The 25,067-nt window shown below is 34.8% G+C and overlaps 2 protein-coding genes across 2 annotated transcripts; both read right to left on the reverse strand.

The window, feature by feature from the left end:
* Positions 1-1,145: 1,145 nt before the first annotated feature.
* Positions 1,146-4,731, reverse strand: LOC18054067 (probable LRR receptor-like serine/threonine-protein kinase At2g24230). Its single transcript, XM_006453564.2, has one exon. The coding sequence runs from the start codon at positions 3,960-3,962 to the stop codon at positions 1,401-1,403; it is 2,562 nt and encodes an 853-aa protein (XP_006453627.1). The 5' UTR covers positions 3,963-4,731; the 3' UTR covers positions 1,146-1,400.
* Positions 4,732-8,815: 4,084 nt separating this feature from the next.
* On the reverse strand, positions 8,816-16,053 carry LOC18054068 (ubiquitin carboxyl-terminal hydrolase 23). The gene is made up of 11 exons (XM_006453565.2): positions 15,549-16,053; positions 14,944-15,058; positions 14,060-14,170; positions 13,325-13,497; positions 12,880-13,206; positions 12,205-12,330; positions 11,124-11,759; positions 10,866-11,006; positions 10,118-10,781; positions 9,497-9,587; positions 8,816-9,348 (listed from the first exon to the last, which is right to left on the reverse strand). Exons 1-11 carry the CDS (start codon positions 15,846-15,848, stop codon positions 9,189-9,191), a joined length of 2,844 nt encoding a protein of 947 aa, XP_006453628.1. The 5' UTR covers positions 15,849-16,053; the 3' UTR covers positions 8,816-9,188.
* Positions 16,054-25,067: the final 9,014 nt, after the last annotated feature.

Below are 25,067 nucleotides of genomic sequence, written 5' to 3' on the forward strand. Positions count from 1 at the left end.
AAAAAAAAAGGAAAAAAACTCAACAGATACAATTGAGCTCATGATGCTAATGATACTAGAAACTGAGTGGGTTCAGTGGAGACTTCTGCATTATGCAGGACATTGACCTTCACTAAAAAAAAGCTGAAAAAAAAGGAAAAGCAATTATTAACAAGACCATATTTAAAAAGAAAATGAATAAAAGGTGCATATGATCTTGTATCCAATTTTTTCAATTGATGATCTTCTACAAACATTTAAGAATAATTTTGAACATACATTACAGTGCAAAATATGACAAAAATTTCACATATTCTCTAATTCAATATTTAAGCCACCAACCTCGAAAATTACCATAAACGAGAGCAGATCTTTGCTAAATTGCTAGCTACTTATGTTATTATTTGGGTCACTATCAGCTAATGATGAGGTAAGCATATGCGCATCTTCATGAACATGTTCACAGTGTTAATTTATGTATGTAAGCATGTATTATATATATATAATTAGTATTAAGTCATATTGAGTTATATTAGTATATTAAGATTCTCTTTCTCCCTCTCTTCCTTCATAATCATTATTCGTTATCAAATTATTTTGTCTAATATTTGGTGTTATTGCTGTAAAGACTTGCTTATCTCAAAGATTATATATGTGGCTTGCATGTCTGGGTCATATTATCATGCATGCATGAAGCAATCAATCAAATTTTTTATAACATAGAACGTGATAATATTTTTTATAACGTTAACTGATAGCACAATAATACATTTGCATTTATGCACGTTATGGCACCTTTGCCCGCAGAAGAAACACTCTTTTACATGATCTCATACAAAAGCATACGAGGTGGGAGATCATGCCACAAGCTCCTCAACGGAGAGAGGCCTTAGGTAGGACAGATTTTATGTACTTATCTAAAAAAATAATGACAAGTGTTTAAAATTTTTCTGTTATTAATCCTCACTGCTCCCAAATGAATTGTAAATACATCAGTTGAGACTTTTGCTCTCATATCTTATCGATAGAATACACTTAAAAAGGTTTCATTTCATTACTCTGGTGTTAGTTGAAGCCGCATCGCCTTCGTTTGGCTGTATTTGCATGAAAGGAAGTACCAAGTTACTCCCAAGAGATGATGAAAATTGGTAGGAGAATATTTCAAGTTTCTAGGATCAAACTTCTGTATGCATATAAATTAAACTTTTATGCCACCAGCAATGGAGAGATGAAAAGAAATACATCAAGGTCCCAAACGAAAAACCATAACTTCTGGACAACCACTATACATTCATCCCATGGCAGCATAGAAAGATCTGATAACAGGAAAAGAAAACATTAGGGGTAAAAAAAAATTATAACATCAGAATACAACTTTTACGTAGTCTTATCACTCTGTTCTTCATTGTCAAGCTGTGGACTCAAATGTCTTTAAGAAGGCCAACTATCTGCTGCATGCTGGGACGCTTCAAAGGAAGATCGGCCGTGCACAGATATCCAATCTTCAGAGCTTCTTCCATTTGTTTTTCAGGCCCCGTATCACGAATCTTTGGATCAATAGCTCTTGATCCTTTGTTGTTTCTTACCAATCCCCTAACCCAGCTCACCAAATTTCCTTCTTTCTCCTCAGGATAATCATCGCCAAGTGGTTTCTTTCCTGTAATTAGCTCCAACAGAACCACACCATAGCAATATACATCAGACTTTGGTGTTGGGAAGTCGGAGTCAGGCTGAGCAAATTCTGGGGGAATGTATCCTGGTGACCCACGAGCAATTTCTTCGTCTAAACCATTTCCAAATATCTTAGCCAATCCAAAATCAGATAATCTAGGCTCCAAATTCATATCCAGATAAACACTGCTAGCTTTAATATCCCTGTGAATTATTGGTGGCGAGCATCCATGGTGAAGAAACGCCAGTGCTCGTGCAGTGCCGAGTGCTATTTTATGTCGGAATCTCCAAGTTGTTAATAACCCTTCAGAACCTACATTTTGTATACTATTAGTACCATCTTCTTCCCATGTATCTGTGCTCCAATCCTCTGTAGTTTGAACCCCAAGTGGCAAGTCATGAAGCAAATTTTGCAGGTTCCCATTTTCCATGTAGTCATAAATAGCAATCCTTTGATCCCCAGCTATACAGTATCCAGTCAATGGAACAAGATTTGGGTGTTTAATTCGACCAAGATACTCAAGCTCTCTTGCAGCTTCTTGATCTGTTAATGTTGATCCATGGACCAAAACTTTCACAGCCACATGAATTCCACCAGGTAGAAATCCTCTGTACACGGGTCCAAATTTCCCTTCAGCCAAAAGTGTGCCTCGATCAAAATTTGACGTTGCAGATAAGAGGTCTGCAAATGTGATATTCAACAATGGTTTCTCAAAAATTACTACCTGGACAGAATTTGCATGCTTAACATCCGCTACCCAAGTAGTTGAATCAGTCTGGAAAGAAAAGGGGCCTGAAACATTTTGCTCCTCTTTATAGGAGGTTTGCTTTACAACCCACCTTTTGGGTTTCCTTCTACAACCAAAGGCTAGACACAGCAAGCCAGCAAGCAAGCAGAACATTGAGAGAGTTAAAGCCAAAGCAAGCTTGAGCCCTTTGTGATTAGCTGCTTTTCTTTTGAAGAAGGAAGGATTTGCGGCAATCGGGCAGTCGTTTGATGATCCAAAGAAGGCTGTTTGTAGAGTTTCAGGCGATAACTCAGAAGCACAAAGGGTTAAGTTGTTGTAAGAGAAGTTGAATCTTTCCATCTGAGGAAGTTTTTCCAATAGGGAGGCAGGAATTTCCCCACTCAAATTGTTGTGCGACATATCAATGATTCCAAGATTTTTAGCACTCACCGTAGGAATTTGGCCAGTAAGATGGTTCATGGAAAGATCAAGTGTACGCAAACTGCTCAACTGTAAGATTTCACTAGGAATATCACCAATGAGACTAGTTCTGGACAAATTGAGATGTTCTAAACCCAAAAGCGTCCCGATTTGAGGAAATTCCTGCCTGGTAAATCTATTGTAAGCTAAACTAAGGTGTTTAAGATTCTGAGCTTGACTGAAGTTATGGAAAATCTCTCCACTGAGCTGATTCTCAGATAAGTCTACATAAACCAAACGAGACCAGTTGTAACTAGAATTGAATTGTACCTGAGAAATGTGCCCTTGAAACTGATTCCTCCTCAAGTCAATCACCTCCAACGACTCCAAAAATACACCCATTACTGAGCCCTGAAACAAATTCCCTGAGATGTTAAGGTTAGTAATGGATTTCAATCCTGCAAAATGGGTATCCCGGCCCTTTATCTCATTTCCGGCAAGATTCAAGCTTTTGAGCTTAGGAAATGCGGCCCCAAACCCATCAGGCAAAGAGCCATTCAGCTGATTCATGGAAAGATCAACTGTAACCAAAGATTGACAATTCAGTAGTCCTGGTGGAATGCTCCATTGAAACATGTTGCCATCAAGTTTAAGAACTCTAAGACTAACAAGAGAACTTATAGCTGCAGGGATTTCTCCAGAAAAATTGTTGTTAGAGAGATCAAATACCTCAAGCAAGCCAAAATTGCCAATGTTGCTAGGAAGAGAACCAGAAATCCGATTGTATGAGAGATTAAGACTCTTGAGCGAGCCTAAACTCCACAAATCAGAAGGCAAAGCAGTGATATTGTTCTCGCTAAGATCTAAAGATTGAAGCTTGCTTAGTTTCCCAATGGTGGTATCAGGAACAGAACCAGAAAGGCCTGAATTGGAGGCTAAGAAATCGGTTACATGCTGTTTATTGGAATCACAAACAACACCTCGCCATGAGCAAAAAGAAGCAGAGAAGTAAGAAGCTTGAAAAGATTTTGAGCTCATTTTCTTCAAGAAATCAGCCACAAAGAAGCCATCTGTATTGGGTTGTTGGCAAATTAAAGGCTTGAAGAACAGTGCAAGAATCAAAATAGAACCAAAAAAACCAAAACCCATTTGTGCGCAAGACATAAAATTAAGAAACAAAAACTGAAAAAAGAAAAAAAAAAAAGAAACTTGAACCCAAAATCCTCTTCAGAAAATACTTTCAATCTTCTGCAACTCCATTAAAGCTAAAACTACCAAGGTTTCAAGATTACTTTTTGCCTAAAAATCAAATGGAAGAAACCATTTTTCCTGCCAAATAGGGATCGTAATGCCCAGAAACCCACAAAAGTGCTGGAAAAAAAAAAAAGGTAAAAAGAGAAAATTCGAATGGGTTTTGTAAGGACTACAAATAACAAAGCTTATGAGGTTTTTTGGGCTGCTTCAAAAAGAGAACACGAGCAGAACTTGTCTGGCTTTGGAGTTGTTGTGTGAAAGCCAACAAAACAAAAACAAATATACCCAAAGTGAAGAGCACTTTTTGGTTTATGTACAGAACATGAAAACCTCTACGGAATTTTCATTTTATTTTTAGATTTGGTTTCTTCAAGTATTAAATTAAAAAAAAAAAGTGCTTACAAATATTTTTTAAGTGCCTCGGAAAGAGAGAGAGAGAGAGGGTATCCCGGGAAGCCAAGCTGACAGTTTGGGGTGGTCAGAAGCTGGCTCCATAAATGTGAAGAAAGTGAATACTGAATAAATATGGGGGGTTGGATAATTAATTTATCAGTGCTCGGTGGTGTGTATTCAATGATTCTTCATCAAGTGTTGATCAAATTTTCCTTTTCTAATTCTTATTGGAAGTTGTTTTCATTTCTTTCCGGCCCATGTAATAATAGAGCAAGCAATAGCCTTTTTTTTCCAGTGTGCTAAGGAAAGGTGGAAAAAAAGGGAGGGTGCTTTTATTCCATGACGAAAGTTGAGACAAGTCTCTTTCGAAACTCCGGAATAAAATTTGACGATTTCGTCCTACCGGATATTTTCCTGTGCTTTGGTTTGATAATATGGTTGGGGAAAAAAAGTAGTTTCATTTTTCATATTTTCTTATTTTCCAACCAAAATAATTATTAACAAAAAAGGCTGCTATGAATATCACATATCATACCAATTATTTCCTAATTTTAATAAATTACCATTTATATCGTGATTCATTCATAAAATTAGCGAGATATGCTTACAAAGATACCAATTATCAATTATCACATCAATTAATGAGTAATATCCATTTAAGCTTTAATTCTTCTGAGTGGATTTGATCGATAGCTCAAGTGGGGCAGTTTTTTTTTTTTTCTTGGACTTTAAAACCCTAGGGAAAAAAAAAGTTTCTTCAACTCAATTGTTCTTTGGTTCAGGAGAGCGTCAATGAAGTAAAATTAGTTATTTTCTCCTCCTTTTATGTCCCAATAACAATATATACTATGGCACCATCCAATGTATTAAGAATGGAATCATAATTCTTATCACTATAATTTTTGAATTAGATTATTTACTTATGGTAATTAATATATATGTTAATCAAATTCTTCACCAACTAATTGACATCGTAGTGGATCAACGGGTAAAAATTATTTTCACTTTTAGGATTTGATTTAATATCTTATTTGATCCTAATTATTTAAATAATATTTCATCTCATCCCTCTTTTTTAAATAAGAACCCTAAACATCCTTTCGTTAATTTACCATTATTTTACTGTATAATTCATCTAACTTTTTGCAAATTCTTTAGTGCTATTTTTACTTCATTAAGTTATTCTTAAATTTTAAATTTATACAGAAAATTGGATGTTATTTAATTGTTATTTAAATTTTTATTTTAAAATAATTTATATTTATTTAATTAAAAATCCTATTTCGCCCTTAATGAATTAAACAATAAACTAATTATAAATTGACGAAAGAGTATTGCACTAAACCCCACCGAAAAAGACTATTTTTTCATGGACCAATACTAATATAATAATTCTTTAGTGTACATAACTTGCAAAGAAAAAAAGAAAAAAAAAGACCATAAAAGTCTCTCTCATATTTGTCTCATCATGTCAATTAACCAAGACAATCAAATCTAGTAGTGAAAAGGAGGATCATACAAGTTCACATGGTATGATTTAGAATTGAGTTAATCTAAATTGGGTTGATAATTGAGTTGGTCTAGACCCACATACCCCCTTACTTGTTTATGTTCTTCCTCAATACTACTGTTAATATAATGATTAATCTTCTAACATTTTTCTCATTAAAAAATGATTTGCTAGTTTGGGAACGTCTTATATGATCAGCATTTGCAAGTTGTGTATGGATTATATGCGAAATATCTCCAATACCCTTATACAATTTCGAAAGATTATCCTGCAAAATGATCATACTTTGCTTTAATTTGTATAAAATGTGAAAAATATTTAATGGATTGCATCTCAAATGTGAATTAATCGTGGACATCAAACATTCTGTTAGTCTATTTGAGCGAGGAGAAAATGGTAATTGCACACTGTCCTCGGTGAATATGGTCATTGATGGATGTTGCAGGGAGTGCAATTGAGCATGCCAAGATCCGACAACAAAAGAAAGTGAGGAGGAAGAGGCAATCTTAATGATTTGCATTGATTGCGCAAGTAGAGTAACTATGAATCAACCGACATCATTAATAATAAAGTGTGATCCCCCAAGAATTAAAATAAAACATATATTATATATGATATATATACATGTGTCATGCCACATACTCATGCCATCTTATGCTTCAATGCAAACTTGTCCAAAGAAAAATAATAATTTTCTTTTTCTCCCTTTAATAGAAAATAGATTGATCTGATTGAAGCCCATGAACACGATCACTACCAATTTTTTAATCATGAAGAGGTTATGTAGTTTCTTTTTCATTTGGGGTGCATCATACTATAGACATTTTATCCATTATAGAGTTGATGGTCGACACATGATTGCATCTATCTTAACAAAGCTTTGTTTGCCAAAATGATCAATAAAATTAATTTAAATATATACTTTTTTAATCTCGTACTCGAGAAAGCATCTCTAGTTTCTTGTAAGTTTTGTTTTTGTGTCCACCCTCACTACACAAAATCAATTATATCATGTGTAAACTTATGAAGTGGAATTGATTGAGGTTAATAAAGCTAATGGAAAAGAGGGGGAAAAGAAAAAACTGTCCATTGCTTCAAATCTCTACCTAATTTGATGTTAATCATAAGATACGGAAAGAGTTGCATATTGAGAGTAATTATTGTTCTGAGCAAGTAGAATTAATGCTGTTATGCATTTGAGACAATTATGTTTATAATCGAGCAATGTGGCCCCAAAAAATCACAATGGAAAAAAAAAGAAAAAAAGGAAAAAGAAGTTAATCAGTTATCCCAAAATTGTGTTAAAAGCTACCTATTGAGTTGATTTTCGAGTCTATATGCAAAACCGAAGTTCCCAAATTAATGAGACACCATAGAAGTTAATTTCACATTTTTACGACAAGTATACGTATACACAAACACACATCGTGATGACGACGACGACGATGATCATAATAATAATAATAGTACCCTAATATTGTAGGTCTTTAAATAATCATCATTCAACTAAGTGTCTGCTTGATATGACTTATCTAATAATCATACGTATTTATTTAATTCATAAACTTTCTTTTAGAATTTTTGTTGTTATTTGATTGTTTTTTCAGTAGAACTTTTGCTATTTAAATAAATTATTTGACTTCTACAAGTAAAAATTTAAATTCTGAATTTTTAAGAATAGCGGTTAGAGAACATTTTAAAAAATTTCAATTGTCTAAAATGCTCATTATTTATTTTCCACTTCTATCTCCTTTTTATAACATAACTTTAAAAAATTGTCTATCAAAATAATGTTGTAACTTTTAATTAAAATTCTTATTGATAACCAAACAATTAATTTTTTTTTGGTAAAAATTTTACTTGAATATACTCTATTTAAAAAGTTATATCAAAACAAAACCTTAGTAATTTGAATTAAAGATCTCAAAATCATATAAAATATTATGTTATCTTGAATGTTTTAAACCTAAATAATTTATCGAGGTTAAATTTAGATTCCTTAGTTGAGTTAAGTTTAAGCCTTGTGCCTCTATCCAATTGTAACCCATTATTCCCAGTACTTGTTCATTATTAATTTCATAGTATATAATATGCGTGTGTCCTAATTATTTTTAATATAGACAAGTTATTTTTCTCTGACTATTACGCCACATTGCTTAACAATGTGTCCATATTTAAAAAATAAAAACACCCACACTAAATACCTTTTCCAGTTCTTGATTATTAATTTTCTATTCATTGTCTATAGTTGCAGCGTGTTTTAAAAAAGGTAAGATAACAATTATATCTCGAGAATGGAACGAAATGTAAGATAACAACAATCACATCATAGGCATTTGTACCAGCACACCTCAAGATTGGAGTGGTGACACGCTCTGAGTCTGGGTAATACCTGTGCTGAACGATTATAAAATAGCAAGTGGATTCATTCGCATGTACACTTCTCACAAATTGACTACATAAAACTTGTATGGCAAGAGTCCTGGTTGAAGCCAGAAACAAGTCCCAGCTTGTGGAATTAAAAAAGAGAAAGATGCTTTTATCAAAAAAAAAGAAAAAAAAAAAGGAAAGATGCTGCCACAATCATCAGCTTTGCTGATGTGGTGTTTATAAGATTGTTAGTTGAATCAACTGGTAAAATTTTTTATGGTGGTATAACTCGCTTGTATGGATGATAGAACAGAATAATAAATACTTAGTTACATTCATCATCTAATATATAATGACCGAGCGACGCATAATATGGGAACTCAAATATTAGGTTCTTTAGTATTATGGTTTTATTTGTAGTGAGTCACTCTGAGAGAGGAAACAAGAAAAACAGTTATCACATTTGCAACTACATCAAACAGCAACAACAAAATATAAAGGGGAGAAAAAAGGCTCCTGGCTGTTAAGCTTGTATACTTAATTAATCATGTACTTTCCTCGTGAACAGGAAGCAGTTACATTTGGATACACATTAAGCTCTTGGTTCATCCGGTTCCCCAAATTAGAAAGAGAGAAATGGGAAAAAAAAAAGAATTTAAGTTTCAGAAAAAGCTTATTCCCAAAATCCTCTCCCCCAATCAACAAACAAATCTCACTAGGACAAATAAGAAAAATTCTAAAATTTTGGATTTTTTTTTCCAAGGCTCCCCTAAATACAGAAACAATCACTACATATCATATAAGAGTGGTCTTACCGGTCAAAATTACTTGTCTTGGAGTGTCAGGGCATCAAATTGATATCTTCATATCCTGAATGGTTGATCTGCAGAACTGGCATAGCTTAGCTTTGCCTTCTTCAATCGCGTCTTCTTGGCTGCAATTTCTTGGAAGGGATTTGGCCCACCGAAGCTGTGCCTATTCTGCCTTAGCTTCTTTCTCTTGCCCTGATCATATTCTTCGTCCCTGAAGAATTTAAAAGATGGAAAAACCAGATTAAAACTACATAATGCAAATGGTAATTAGAGCTAGCCATATACCACTAAGGTTTCTATAGTAAAAATTAAATCTAAGAAAAATGTAAGCAGCAATACATGGGACACTAAATACTCACCAGTCATCTAGAACATAGCCGATGCTGACACTCTCTGTACCATTAGATTCTACATTATGAGGATGCAAGTCAATCCCATCCCACCTTGCAACTGTAATAAGCAAAGTAAGGCGAAAGGATGACATTAAGTCAAGTCAAAGAAAAATAAAATAAAATATTTAAAAGCGACAGTAAACATGCCATCCATAGGGTCTGACTGAATGGGAGATTATTTTCCTAAACAAAATTTGGGCTGAACATAGCGAACTTAATACTCTTCCCAGGAGAAAACTATTAACTTTCTTGCTGCTAACTCAGATGTAAAGAATGAGCACGATGAAGAAAGCCAGTCAAACTAATGTTGATCATTAAACAGAAGACATAAAATCAAGCTCAACTATTATTTATATCATTGTAAAGTTTAGCCTTCAAAGTTTATGCTTGTAGGTAACGGATCAACAATAATATTCAAGCTCCAAGAAGTTTAATCAGTAGTTCACGTTTTTTGCAGTTTAGATGACATTTTTTTTCCGCGTCACCACACATATGAGCTCATTTAACATGCATACAGCAAGTATGAAAGCATTGCATGTCTAGATGTAACATATATGACCAACTGGAAATAGGACAAAGTACACTCACTAGTTGTTTCCTCCAGACCTCGGGTAAGCATACTCATCCCTTCCAGCAGTGCATCTTTTCTGCCATCTTTTAAAGCACCAAGTTCTACTGCATCCTGCTGGTTTGCTTCCGAGACAGAATCAGAATACTTTGGTAATTGCTGGTCTGTTGCCAACACAGCACCATTCAGATTATTTCTCTCTCTCAACTCTCCGTCTATACCATTCATCGAGGAATCACCGTTACTAGTTTTGGCATTCTTCAGAGCAATACCATTAGCTAACTTCTTTCTAGAATGAAAGGAACTTCTAGAAATTCTACTGGTATTATCAGAGTTTGATGGCCCAACAGATGATGGAGAACAATCTCTCTCTGACAAGAGTTCTTTGCTGAAACTTCTGGGGACTAATGTGCGACGCTTGCTCTTTTTGTGCTTCTTCATGCGCAGGCCCAAGGATGTCCTGAAAAATTTTAAGCCAATAGCCATATTCTTAATCTGACACTTAGGAAGCTTCTTCAATTTCCTTTTGGGTACGCAATCAGAAGGCTTAACAGGTAAAGATTCATTTTTCAACACTGAGGCAGTTGATAATTCTACCGATTCAAGCCCCATTGCTTGACAATTATCTTCAGCCTTCTCATTTGGTGAATTACAAGCAACACCATTATTATAATTGTCTCCAACCTGGGAATGGAAAGAGAAACAATTCAATACCAAACAAGTTTTATAAAAAGATATCAAGGTAACAGAAATTTGTAAAAAACTCACCTGTTTTTCAGATCTGGGCTCATTTGGTAATTTCATGAGGTCACTCTTCTTCAACCATTTATCAGTAGAATTGCCAGAAAGAGGCATATTTGAAATTCCCTTCAGTTTCTTATCGTTGGAATCATTTGAAACAAGATTAATCTGGAAGCATAAGCAGACTTACACATTAGAAATAAGGCTTCAAATTCCACCCTCAAATTCCACCCAAGTGAGGAAATAGGACACAAAATCCATGCTGAAGATGAAACATTTAATTACCTTTTGTGAGGACTCATTAACAAGTTTACTTGCAAAGGTTTGGGTCTCATTACAATTGGGCAATGTAGCCAATGAGATTTCCATATCATTCTTAGAACCCCCACTCTCTTTGGAGTAATTTACATAGGCAGTGGCAGCAATAGCATTATTCTCAGTGTTGTGAGGGAAGTCATTACTGATATTGGACAGCACTGAAGGCTGTGAGCTCTTCCCTTGATCTGCATTTGGAATAGATAGCCCTTCCAATGGATTCTTTGGTAATGATGCTCTTGCAGAGGGCTCCGACAAGGTGTCTTTTTTTGGCACTGAGCATTCTACTAATACCCGAGCAGGCTGAACAGATGCTGACTTCAAATGAGTTTCCTTTGACAACCCACCATTTACTGCAGCCTTATGCCTTGCAGCTGCAGAAGAGTCAGTACCATGTCCTCCATTCTGAGTTGGACAACTTTGTGGGTGATCCTTTGGTGGTTGGCTCACAATAGAACATGTTTTATTTCCATTGACATTAGCTTTCAAATTTTCTTTCTGAAAAACATCAGTGGGTTTTCTCGGAACAATATTCTTTCGATCACGAACATAAAACAACATGTAAGCCTTCTGTTCTAGAACGGACCGCTCATTAACTTGGACAACCTGTTAAATGAAATTATGGCAATCAATCCACAATTTCATACCCTAGAAGACTGAAGGAGAACATGAGACCGCAAAGAATCATGCACTCACATCTTCAGTAATATCCCCATTGAAAGAAAATTTTAAAGTGAACTCAATTATTCTAAATAGCAGCCTAATCTTTTGAGGGGAAGGTTTGAAAGTATGTAAACTAAATAATGTTTAATGCTTAAAGCAAGTTCTTTGTTCAAGTAACAAATCATTTTTACACATTAAACAATCTTCATTTAACCCAACATCTTTCACTGCTCTGTTTCTTTCACAAAAGATGTAGAGAGGATGAAGGGGTGGGTGTTCTTTCGATCAAAGTAGAATCATAGTCCTCATCTACCAGAACTAGAAATAAGAAAGAAGAGCATGAACCAGCATTTCAAAACTAAAAATGGCAGAGGGAGACCACCAATACCCGATTGTCATCAAGGGAGTACCACATGCCACTGGATGTACGAACAAAGCAGTAATAGTGGCCGGAATGGGTGCTCCAACCATGGTGCACCAGAACACCATAAAGTGTATACTTCAAATCTCCTTCCTGCAAGCAAAAGAAATACCAATCACTAACAAAAAAGAAATCCAGACAAATGATCAGAAATGTAATTTCACATAATAAATATTTACAATCAAAGCAACAGACCACAAGACAACTAGACGACTCAAATTCACCCCGGAGGGTGGCACTTGTGTGAAACATAAATACACATGCAAGGCTATCTTTGTCATTTGTGTTATACCCCTACTGATTGGTGGAACCCACCTCTTAAGGGTTTAACACTTTTGTTTTCCCTCAGCCACCACCTTGGCATAAAGTTTTCAACTAATTCTTCCCAGTGTAATTAAAATTTTCAAATTCTATCCCACATCATTTTCCAATCTACCACTCAACCAAAATTGTCAACTGACATTGTCAAATCGCAGAAGAAAAAATAACATGAGATATAAACCAAACAATCAAAATAATTTGAAATAGAAAGCAAATGCCAAAGCTTCTTGAATATGGATTGAAGTTAATTCATTTTTTATAGCCAAGAATTTCAAATTATACACATAAATAACAGCCAACAATAATAAAAAGTGCACTCACATAGGATCCACTGACAAAAGGTTTCATGTCTAATGTAGAACCAAACTGAACTTTCTTGTCATTCTTCTGTCCCGGATCATGTGCACGAAATCTTTTTAAGTGTATGGTGAGCACATAAGGTGCCTTGTATACCGTGAGCTGCTTGAGAGCCCTAACTTTCTGCTTGCATCGTTGGCAATGATACTCCTTCTCCCCTCCATCTAACAGTTCTGCAGCAGTGAAGTTGTTGAGGGCTTTAAGGACAGAATCTGCCTTGGCTATTTCAAGACTTAAATCTAGAAAGGGATCAAATTTGTTGGAACAGTAAGAGCATTGCGTGCATTTGACCTGCATGGTCAACAAGAATCCACTCAATATCATGACAGAGAAAATTTAACTTTCCTGCCACTTCCCACAGCAAAACTGAGGCCCAGTAATATGCCACCTAGAAGCAAGAATATTTTACCTGACTACGTAAACGACCACCGAAGATCTTGTGTACCAAACTCTTCTCATAGGCATTTGCAGATTCACTTGGCACTCCTGAAGGTAAGCAGCATTTATGCATTGATTCCAGCAAGTTCACCATATACTCATGGGCATCCTCTTGTCTAGAATTTCGGAAGTTTCGAGATATGCCTATTTACTTGTCAAGGACTTCAAATTCTAGGATGCACATAACAAGACAATGGCTTACTGAAATTAGTAAAAACAATTATCAAGCTGAAATCATGCATCCTTATCAGAAATCAACAAATTGAAAAGATACCATTTCCAAAAATAACAAACATAATTTATTTAAAAAAAGAAAAAACAGATAACTTCTACAGCAACCTCATCAGCATCCAAGAGAGGGTGTCAAAGAGAAATCACTGTCAAAACTGAACTTATGTAAACACATCAACACCCTAAACCAAAAAAGGGAAAAACCAAAAAGTGTAATTTTTTAAATAAGAAAACTGAAACAGTAACCTCATCCTTGTTCAATGAAAAAGGAAAGAAACAATCTAGAAAAAGATAACAAAATCATCTACAAGCTGGCAAAGAGAATTATTCTTTCCCACCCAAATAAATGCACAACAAGAAAACTAACATCCAAAAAGAAAAAAAGGGAAAAATTCATTCAAAGAATTGACAAAAAAGAAAACATTTAAAAAATTAATAACAACAAGATATCCGAATGAAAAATATGTAAGGATACAGCGCAAGTTTGAGACAAGATCCTTGGGTGCTAATATTCTCCCAGTTGCTTGTAGAGCACGACTAACATGTTTCTGGATGGCACATAAGGCGCAGAACCCAGCAATATGACCTTTATAAATCAATGAAAGAGGATCAGAAAAGAATAATTATATCATTTACAATTAGTGCATAGGATAAGTAAAGGCACAATAAAATAAAAATAAACGACCAAATCAGAATGACTATATATCCAAGAGGAGCTTTTTTTTTTTTAAATGATAATAATAATAATAATAATAAATTATTATTATTATTATTATTATTTGCCTAATGGCAACCAAATCCTCCTCCCACCCATTTGTGTGGGTTGAAACCCCAAATCTCTTGTTTTCAACCCAAAGAGATTTTACCGGCTACACAAGGTGGCACCCACGAAAAGGAGAAGTCCAATTGCTATCTTATAGATCACAATCATCTAATCCTTCTTTTATTCTAATTGATTGTATCAATACATCAAAAGCTTACTCATTGTGACATTACATAAACAACCGAACAGAACTATTCCTATGTGTTCAAATGATGAGTTGAATGGCTACATTATTGAACATGATCATATAAACCTTCTTCATACACTTAATTGTTTGTATCTACAAATAAAATCTTTTTCATTGAGACATTACCAAAACCACTGAACCTTTTAGGTCCTTGAAGAGTATTGAGCTACAAAACATCCATAAGAGCTCAATAACAAATCCAAATTCATTCTCAAGACACAAACATAACAAATTCAAATGCACCTATACATACAATTTTGATGTAAAAAATGCATGTCTGTATAATTTTATTGCGCATATTGAGAGGAGTAATAGATGAAATGAAGTGGAGCAGAAGAAAGCTACTTACAAGAACTTTGATGTTTGCCACTCTGCAAGTATGCTGCTAGAGGCTCTGTATATGTCAGACACTGCAACACTGAATTAAGAAAACAAGTATTTCCAAGATTTTCAAGACCAGCACCCTGTAAGTCATACACACCATCATCACAGTTACTTTTGGATAACTTCAGTGTAAATTCAATGTCCTACGATCAAGCAACTACAACTTAAAACTCAATAATATCTTCGTAAACAATTTAGACAAGTTTCAACCAAAAGTACAGCAGAATCAAATCCCAAAAGGATGTTCTCAACAAGAACACGGAATTCGAAACGGTATTTCAGCTTCCATAAGTAAAGAGATCAACTAAGTAACAGAAACCAAACTGTAGTGTAATCAAAACGTATACTAATAATCAAGATCATAGAGAACTTTCATCCATTGAGTGTTTTAACAAACAAAATTAGACAAAACACAAGCCAAACAGAGTTTTTAGCACGTCTTAAACATCAAGATATCAAATTAAACAAACGAAAATAGAAAAAGAAATCAACAAATATGACTATATAACAGAGAGGAAACAACAGTTTCAGCAGAAGGAAAATCCAAGCTTTATGGAGCTAACAACTCACAATTCTACGAAACGTAGTGCCAAAGCTGAGTTCAGGATCCAACCCATTGTCCCAAAGCTCTGAGCCGTCCACTTTCTTAGCCTGATGACCCGACCCGGGCTTTGTGTGATCCGAACTACTGCTGGGGTTTAGCGTCTCGAGCTTGAAATCTCCACCATCATCACCACCGCCATTACTGAACCCAGAAAAGGGCTTTCTGGCTGGATGAAACTCGATCCTTCTTTGCAATGACATCGTGAAAGATCCCAACCCAGAATCTGAAATCGCCTCGACTTTCACCCCGGTCATCAAATTCTCCATTTATCTTATTTTTGAATTAAAAAAGATTCAATTTTTATTATCGAAGCTAACGAATTTGGAACTAATAGATAAACCCCCGAGTTTAGATTTATTTTGTGGTGAATGGTAAAGGCTTAAGCAGAGCGCTGTTTCGGCTTCTGCGAAAGAGAGGGACAAGATGAGTACAAGAGGGAGTATTAAACCCTACAAGAGGCCTACTTTTGTCATTTCATATTTTGTGTGTGTTTATTTCTCTCCTTCACTCGGCTTATTTAATTAAGTAATTTAATATAAATAGACAAATTTGTCTTTTTTGGAGAGTCGAGTCCAGTCCAGTGCAGATGACAAAATCTCAATTATTGTTTTAGAGTATCTCTAAAATTTTTTATTAATTTTATTTTTAAAATATTTATTTATTTATTTATGTGATAAATAAAAGAGTAAAAAAAATTATTATCTAAAAGACTCTTAAAATAGAAATAAATTAATATTATTTTAATCAAATAATTATTTTTTTAAGAGAAAAATCAATAGCAATTAAAGCACTTCTCTCTCTTTCTCTAATAAAAAATAATAAAATATAAATTAAAGAGAGAGAAATTAACTCTCTAAATTTAAAGGTAGAGAATCATCTCTTGTTTAAAAAATCTTAATTAGAGTATTTTTTGGAGCCTTAAATATTAATATGACTCTTCAAATAAATAATAAAATCTAATTTAAAGAACCTTTTGGTGATGCTATTACAATAAGAGTATAAGACAATATTAAAGTATTGAATCGTCGCGACGCATTATTATTTTTAAAAATAAATTGTTGTACTCGATGATCTTGTGCTTGCTTTATTAAGGGCGGTTAGATAATTGCCATCTTTTAAGATTTTAATACCATAAACCTTTTTAAATGGAGTACTGAATGCAGCATGCAGTGTATATTTGAATGACTCAAAAAATTGTACAGCATCTCAATTAATTTCAAAATAAATTCTTATCTCAAAAATCTCGGAATAACATCCAAAGACATAAATTAAATGACTTAAATTCTATAGCGTAGTGATGTGGGAATGATGAGAATAGAACATCATGAGAGAATCAAGAAACAAATCGAAATTAAGTTTGATTAATTCGATAGGCATTAGTGCTCTCACTAGACGAACTGTATAACGGGAACACACAACTCTACGGAACACACATAGGACTACGCCCACCAAATCAAAACCCTAATCTTCAAAAGAAAACTAAGCAAGCTTGAGCAAAAGAAATCTACACACGGGACAAGAATCCTCCTTTGACAGCCACTGAGAAACACAAATTCCATGAAAGATATGCTTGCAAGCGGCTCTCACAGCCTCCATGCCATCCGAAATCCCCTGGAGACAAATCTGACAGGATTTATTCTCCAACATTTCATCTCCCCGAAACACAAACATCTCCAGTCCAGGTTCGGGTTTCACTTCAACCAAACCAACAGGTTCATCGATCACAATCGGTTGTGTTGGGATTTTGTTCCGAACACCTAGATAGCGTTTCATAAGATCTACCAGAGCTATCAGGTCAGGACTGTAATTCAATTTCGTATCAGTCTTCCCTTTCCAGATATCAGGTTCACAATCACTGTAACATTCATCAGATGATGATAATGGCTCAGGATAAAGAATCAAACAATCATTAACATTGTTGATATTATAATGATCAGCTGGAGCAAACTCGACAAGCCTTGTTCTCTGAACGTGGACGGCTGTTACTGTCAGAGGACTCAGTGGGGGCCTTTCAATATCCGGGTCCGGGGATTTTGAGCGACAAGGAAAGCGGTAGTGACAAAAAAGAGGTAACCAGATATTTGACCCGATAAAAAATGAGCGGATTCTGGAGGAAACTGATCAGTTGATAGAAGCAAATCCTTAAGCATTGGCTGAAAGGAGTCTCGGAAATCTAAGTGATGAAGATGGAAAGGGATGACTCTACGAACCCACGGGGGTTCTTCAACAACATCGGATTTTCCAGGGAATCTTTTGGTGATGAAATTCTCAGTTGTTAGAGTAAGAAGTCCGAGACGGAGCAAGTGCTTTGACCTCGTAAGCATCTTTTCGTTCCACCTGAAGACTCGTGTGCTTGTGGCCCTTGCTTTCTCGTCCTTGAAACTCACCATTGTTGCAAAATTAAATATCAAGCTTTCAACTTGTGCGCATACATAGAATTGAAAGATGTTTGCGTTGAATAGGGAAAAGGAATTTGAGACAAATAAGTAATCCTTATGCCATATTACCTGCGTAATAATCCGAGATAAGAGTCCTTCAAAAACGTTACATCCTCGATTTTGACTTTTGAGAAACCATTTTTAGATCGCTTTTCCAGTGATAATAATAATAACCGAAAAATTACAATTTACATAAAATTATTTTTAAAGTTTGTATAAAGAACATTGCAAATAATCAAACACTCTGACGGAGGAATGAGCAAGTTGAAATAAAAAATTTGCAAATTATATTGATATCCTTTGAGATTATTATTATTTTTTTTTCAGTCAGTTGTAACGTGATATCTTTAATGGGTTAGGCAAGTATTAAGATAGCCTTACAATAAAAATATCATATGATTTGTTATCTGTCTTTAATTTATTTCAATAAAATTTCTCTGATTTATTGTGATTCAACCAAAAAAATATATATGTAGCTATTTTGAATCCATTAAATTCCTCTTCGCACTTATTTTAAAAAATTAATTAATCATTAAAATTTTGAAATTTAAAATCTCAAAATTACCCTCCATCAATCACTTTCTCTCTCTACCTTGTAATTGAAAATTTTCTCCTTATTCTTACATTCTACAAACTAAACACTTAATTTCACTTTCTTTTGAATTCATTTTTTGGTTTTTCTTAGTACACCTTGACATATATTTGATACTTTCTATACATAAAAAATTTTTATCTTGATATTTATTAGCTCTTTTGTATGATTAAAATTTATTTTTTTAATATTCAATAACTTTTATGGCTAATAAAAATTTGTTGATGTTCATTTCTAAATGGTGAATTTTGTTCCTCTTAATTATTTGCAACTAAAAAAATATCTAGATGAATTGATGGGAATTTGTAAAATTAAGAAGAGAAAAAAAAAGAAAGGGTCATTTAAGTAATTTTTTCAAAAAATTGTTTAGATAATAAAATGCTTAAATTAAAAGTGGGTGTAAAGAGAAAATTTGTGGGTTCAAATAGCTTCATTAAAAAAAAAGGGAAAATGACACAGAGACCCCCAACATTTGAATAAGGGACACAAAATCCCCTAATGTTTCAAAAAAGACACACAGTCCCCCATTGGTTAACAGAAACCGTTTCTTTTAATAGAAATTATAATTTTAAAGTGCAATTACCATTATACCCTTATGACATATTAAAAAATAATTGTTCATTATCCAATTTATCCCTATATTATTAATAAAATCTCCAATAAACCGGACAAATTAAGAACTCTGTTCATCAAACAACCATAAACAACAAAAAAAAAAAATCTCGTAATCATTTATTTATATTCTTGCACATAAATCACATATGCATCAAACATGCTAGAGAAGTTAATTTAGTAAAAAAAAATGAAAATTAAAGAGAAAAAATAGGTTTTAAGAGAATTGAACCATGGATTCCACAAGCAAGAGTAGCAACCAAATGCAAGCACAAGCAACAGCCAAACGCGAGATTCCACAAGCAAGAGCAGCAACCAAACGCGAGCACAAGCAGCAGCCACACGCGAGATTCCACAAGCAAGAGCAGCAACCAAACGCGAGCACAAGCAGCAGCCAAACGCGAGCACAAGCAGCAGCCAAACGCGAGCACAAGCGGTAGCCAAACGCGAGCAGTTCCAGAAGCTTCCTCGATCGCGAGCAATTCCGGCAACCAGACGCGGTCTCGATCGACGCACGAGCAGAAGTTCCAGCAGCTTCCTCGATCGTGAGCAGTTTCGACAACCAGACGCGGTCTCGATCAACGCACGAGCAAAAGTTCCAACAGCTTCTGGTAGCGCGAGCAGTTCCAACAACTTCCGGCAGCCCCAGCAGTTTTCGGTAAGGCAAACCGTGAGTGTGTGTGTTAAAGGATTTGTCTGGAAGCAGTGTGTGTGGTTTGTTTGTGCGTGTCATGTGTGTGTGGGTTTTTAGTCAATTCACTTGTTATTAATCTGTAATTACGGTATTAACCTTGTAATGATTTAACGAAACGGTTTCTGTTAACCAAAGGGGGTCTGAGTGTTTTTTTTGAAATATTAAGGAGTTTTGTGTCCCTTATTCAAATGTTGGGGGTCTCTGTGTCCTTTTCCCAAAAAAAATTACAACTCACTTATTTGACCTTACTCAACCCTAGCTGACCCCAATGGCCAAACTAACATAATTTCCATTTTGTTTTCAAATATGTCCTTAACTCAATTTTATTTTATTTTTCAATTGAAATTAGTGACTAGTTTATAAAATGATTAAATTATATGTTTATTGAATAAGCTATAATCATTAGGGAGCTAAATTGTTATTATGGCTTTAACTTATTTTAAAAAAATATTCTAATTGAAAAAAATATGTTAATATATTATAACATCATCACTATTATTAAAAGCACTTGCAAAAATCACATATAGTAATAATTACCAGTAATTTTCATATTTTCATGGTTATGTCATTCATAACCAAATTTTGTCATTTTCTTTCAATTATATCAAATTATTAAAACATTTCATATTCTCTATCATTAAACTAAAAGGATTTCAAAAATAAAATTTTTAGGTACAATTTTAATAATTTATATTATGAGTTTATTTGTTGCTTCATTGTTAATCTTTTATTAGATATACGTATTTTGTTAAGAGTTTTGATGTTTTGTTGCTTGATATATGTGATTTTTCACTTCTTTATATGCACTGACATTCATATAAATATTAAAAATAAATTTATTAATTAGCCTTGGCTGATAAAAAATTATCGATCCAACAACAAAGTATATAGGCTAAAAGTATACGTTTAACTTACCAAACATGTTTAAATAAATATTATAAGCGACAAAATTTAGATTTGGCCACTAAAAGTATACATGCTGAAAGTACACGTTTAGTTAACTAAACTTGTTTAGGTTTAATGCTTGCACTCAAAACATGACCAGAGATAATCAATCCTTGATTACCTCTACCCACACCCACAATAGATGAGCCCATATACACCCCATATGCAAACTTGTGTTCAAAGGCAACAAGAGTAATGTCTGCTTGTTCTACATTTCTCCGGCAGTTGTAATTCTAGAGACTCAATTCTTTTATGCAGCGTTGATATTATGCTAGCAGCCCTTTGAACTGGATATTTTCGGCTGATGTTTCCTTCTATTAATATCGCTCGAATTTGAGTCAGCTTTTAGGCATCGGTCTAGACCCTCCCATCAACGGTTTCATTTAAAAGAATCCTTAAAAATGAAGCACTCTTCACAACTTTAAAGAAGTTAGTATAATCTATTTTGGTGTCGTTCGGAAAAAAACTCTTCAATTCGCAATCGTCGCGACATGATTTATGGTAGCTTACACATGCAATGCATTGACTACGTTGCTGCTTGAGTATGGTGTTCTTGCGGGAAATAGAAAGGGTGACTGACAAATGGCTTTGCCAAACTTTAAATCACGGTCCGAGAGTGCAACATGTAACACGCTAATGTAGGATTTATGATAGCTTGAACGGGCAATAAAGTATATAGGCTAAAAGTATACGTTTAACTTACCAAACCTGTTTAAATAAATATTATAAGCGACAAAATTTAGATTTGATCATTAAAAGTATACCTATTGAAAGTACACGTTTAGCTAACCAAACTTGTTTAGGTTTAATGCTTGCACTCAAAGCAGGACTAGAGATAATCAATTCTTGATTACCTCTACCCACACCCACAATAGATGAGCCCATATTGCAAACCGCAGAGTTTAGAGTTTATAGCATAAAGGAATCAACATTGTAAAGTAGATCTCGAGTCACCGTGGCCGCCGAAAATGAGGGAGGCGTCATTATGCTTGTTCTACATTTCTCTGGCAGTTACAATTCTATAGACTTAATTCACTTATGCAGTGTTTATATTATGCCAGCAGCCCTTTGAATTGGATACTTTCGGTTGATGTTTCATTCTATTAGTATCGCTCGAATTTGAGTCAGCTTTTCTGCATCGGTCTAGACCCTCTCATCAACGGTTTCATTTAAAAGAGCCCTTAAAGATGAAGCACTCTTTACAACTTTAAAAACGTTAGTATAATCTATTTCAGTGTCGTTCGGAAAAAACTCTTGAATTCGCAATCGTCGCGGCATGATTTAAACAGGTTTAGTAAGTTAAACGTATACTTTTAACCTATATACTTTGTTGTTCGGGTTAGGGTGTTGTACATTGCTCGTTCAAGCTATCATAAGTCCTACATTAGCGTGTTATACGTTGCACTCTCGGACCGTGATTTAAAGTTTGGCAAAACCATTTGTCAGTTACTCTTTCCATTTCCCACAAGAACACCATACCAAAGCAGCAACGTAGTCGATGCATTGCCTGTGTAAGCTACCATAAATCATGCCGAGACGATTGCGAATTCAAGAGTTTTTTCCGAACAACACCGAAATAGATTATACTAACTTCTTTAAAGTTGTGAAGAGTGCTTCATCTTTAAGGGCTCTTTTAAATGAAACCGTTGATGGGAATGTCTAGACCGATGCCGAAAAACTGACTCAAATTCGAGCGATACTAATAGAAAGAAACATCAGCCGAATATATCCAGTTCAAAGGGCTGCTGGCATAATATAAACGCTGCATAAGAGAACTGAGTCTCTAGAATTGCAACTGCCGGAGAAATATAACACAATATAATGGTGCCTCCCTCATTTTTGGCGGCCACGGAGACTTGAGTTCCACTTTACAATGTTGATTCCTTTATGCTATAAACTCTAGACTCTGCAGTTTGCAATATGGGCTCATCTATTGTGAGTGCGGGTATAGGTAATCAATGATTGATTACCTCTAGTCCTGCTTTGAGTGCAAGCATTAAACCTAAATAAGTTTGGTTAGCTAAACGTGTACTTTCATCATGTATACTTTTAGTGACCAAATCTAAATTTTGTCGCTTATAATATTTATTTAAACATGTTTGGTAAGTTAAACGTATATTATAATTAAAGGATTGCTTACTGCAAATGCAACACTAAGTTGAGTACAGAGAGCAGAATTTATATCTTTTTTTTTAATGGAAAGTATCTTCATTGCAAAGAGGAAAACATATAAAATAATTGTGATGGGTATGAATCCATCCATACAACAGTTTCGCATCTCTCTAAAGCTAACTTAGCTAAAGAGTGGGCTAAAGCAATACAAGATCTATGAGCATAATGAATAGAAACATGTTCAAAATTCTTCTTTAAGTTCTATACTTCTGATATAACCCAGAAGATTTCGGATCTGCAGCCATGCTTGTTGTTCACCAGTTTAACTACCTCTTGAGAGTCTGATTCCACCACCAAGAACCTTAACCGAGCATGTTCTGCAATCTGGAATCCCCATTCCATTGCTTCTGCCTCTGCAAACAATACTTCACCATGGAATTTAGAGGTCTTAATTGTTGATGCAATCACATTCCCGGACTCATCTCTAATGACAGCCCCTAGCCTTGAAAGGTGCTTTTCTGAATTAGTGGTAGCATTAACATTAACTTTAAAGTAACCATTTGGTGGGGGGGGGGGGGGGGGGGTTCCAGGCCTTTCGAATCATTGCTTGCTGGTTGCCAACGGATGCTGGTGCTGATAATTGAGTTCTTTTATAAGCCTCAATCATACGTCACCCAAAAAATTGTAACCAGTAGTTCAATATCATCTTTACTCCTCCACATATATAAATCAAGCAGCAAGCTCAACATATCTTGTGAGAGCATAATTTATATCTAAAATGGAGAAACCGCTCTGTGAAACACAATGGTTGAGAGTAGATAATAAACACTAACATCTTCTTTGGCCTTATTATGTTTTATATTTTATTTGACTCATGCTTCTTGAGAGCTTACATTAACCTAGCCACAGCTTCTGAAATTGTTAAATCACTGACTGAACGTATTTCTAATAATCGCATGTAAGTGACAAGAATCTAGTCACTCTTTTATTATTATTTTTTTTGGGGGGCCACTTTTTAATAGATTTATAGGCTAATGGAAGATTGCAGTATGCATTTATATGTATGTATGTATGTATTTCCAATTATTATGCATATACTTATTGATAATAAACTGGCACTTAGCATATTATTATTCAACGAAACTCTTGACACAGGATTGGCAGTAGTAGCTTTTCTCTACTAACCGGATTAAATTGCTAAGTAATTTCATGGCATTAAAGGGCATGCAATTGGGGCATATTGTTAATTTATATATTTGCCACAATCTAGGGTCAGATATATACTTAAACGTAGGTTTTTTTTTTTTTGGAAGCTTCATAATTATGTCATTTAATAACACTTCACAATTGACAATTCTTTGTCCTATATCACCAATCCACTTGGTAACAATTTTGAATAAAGCATCCCACTACGTAAAGCCCACCAGGAGTAGTGAATAAACAATATATCGGCCGTTGATTTCGCTCCAACAAATCCAACGATTATACAAAGAAAAAGACGGATAAAACCCGGGGTACGTGACAAACGCAAGTGCAGCCTTGAATAAATACCTTGAAATTTTGATTTAAAACATTGGAGAGGAGCATGTAGCTTATCGGCATCTGGACTTTCCTACTTTGAAACTCAGCATTGTCGGTGGACGCCCATTTTCGTGTGGAGGGCAGCAGATATTTCGTAAAAGGCTTCTATCTGCGAGGTTTGTAATGCACTAGGAATCTTACTGCTAAAGATATCCATTCTGTTGACCTCATTTTCATTCATCAACATGGCACTTTCATGTATACTTACAAAAATAAGAAAGATACTTCACTCTGTTGACCAAGTACCTCTTCTGTTTTGTGATAACAAGAGTGCTGAGGCTCTAGCAAGTAATCCCAACTATCACTCTCGGACTAAGCATGCTAAACTTGATGTTCATTTTATCAGAGAGCATGTTGCACAGAAGCAGCTTTCCATTACCCATGTCTCTAGCTCAGAACATGTGGCAGATATTCTTACCAAGCCATTGTGCTTTGATCAATTTGCTTACTTACGCAGCAAGCTTAATGTCTTTCCACGACCTTAAGCTTGAGAGGGGATGTTGAATAATAA

Source organism: Citrus clementina, unplaced genomic scaffold (genome assembly GCF_000493195.1).
Source record: "Citrus clementina cultivar Clemenules unplaced genomic scaffold, Citrus_clementina_v1.0 scaffold_1, whole genome shotgun sequence".
NCBI classification, from domain to species: domain Eukaryota; kingdom Viridiplantae; phylum Streptophyta; class Magnoliopsida; order Sapindales; family Rutaceae; genus Citrus; species Citrus x clementina.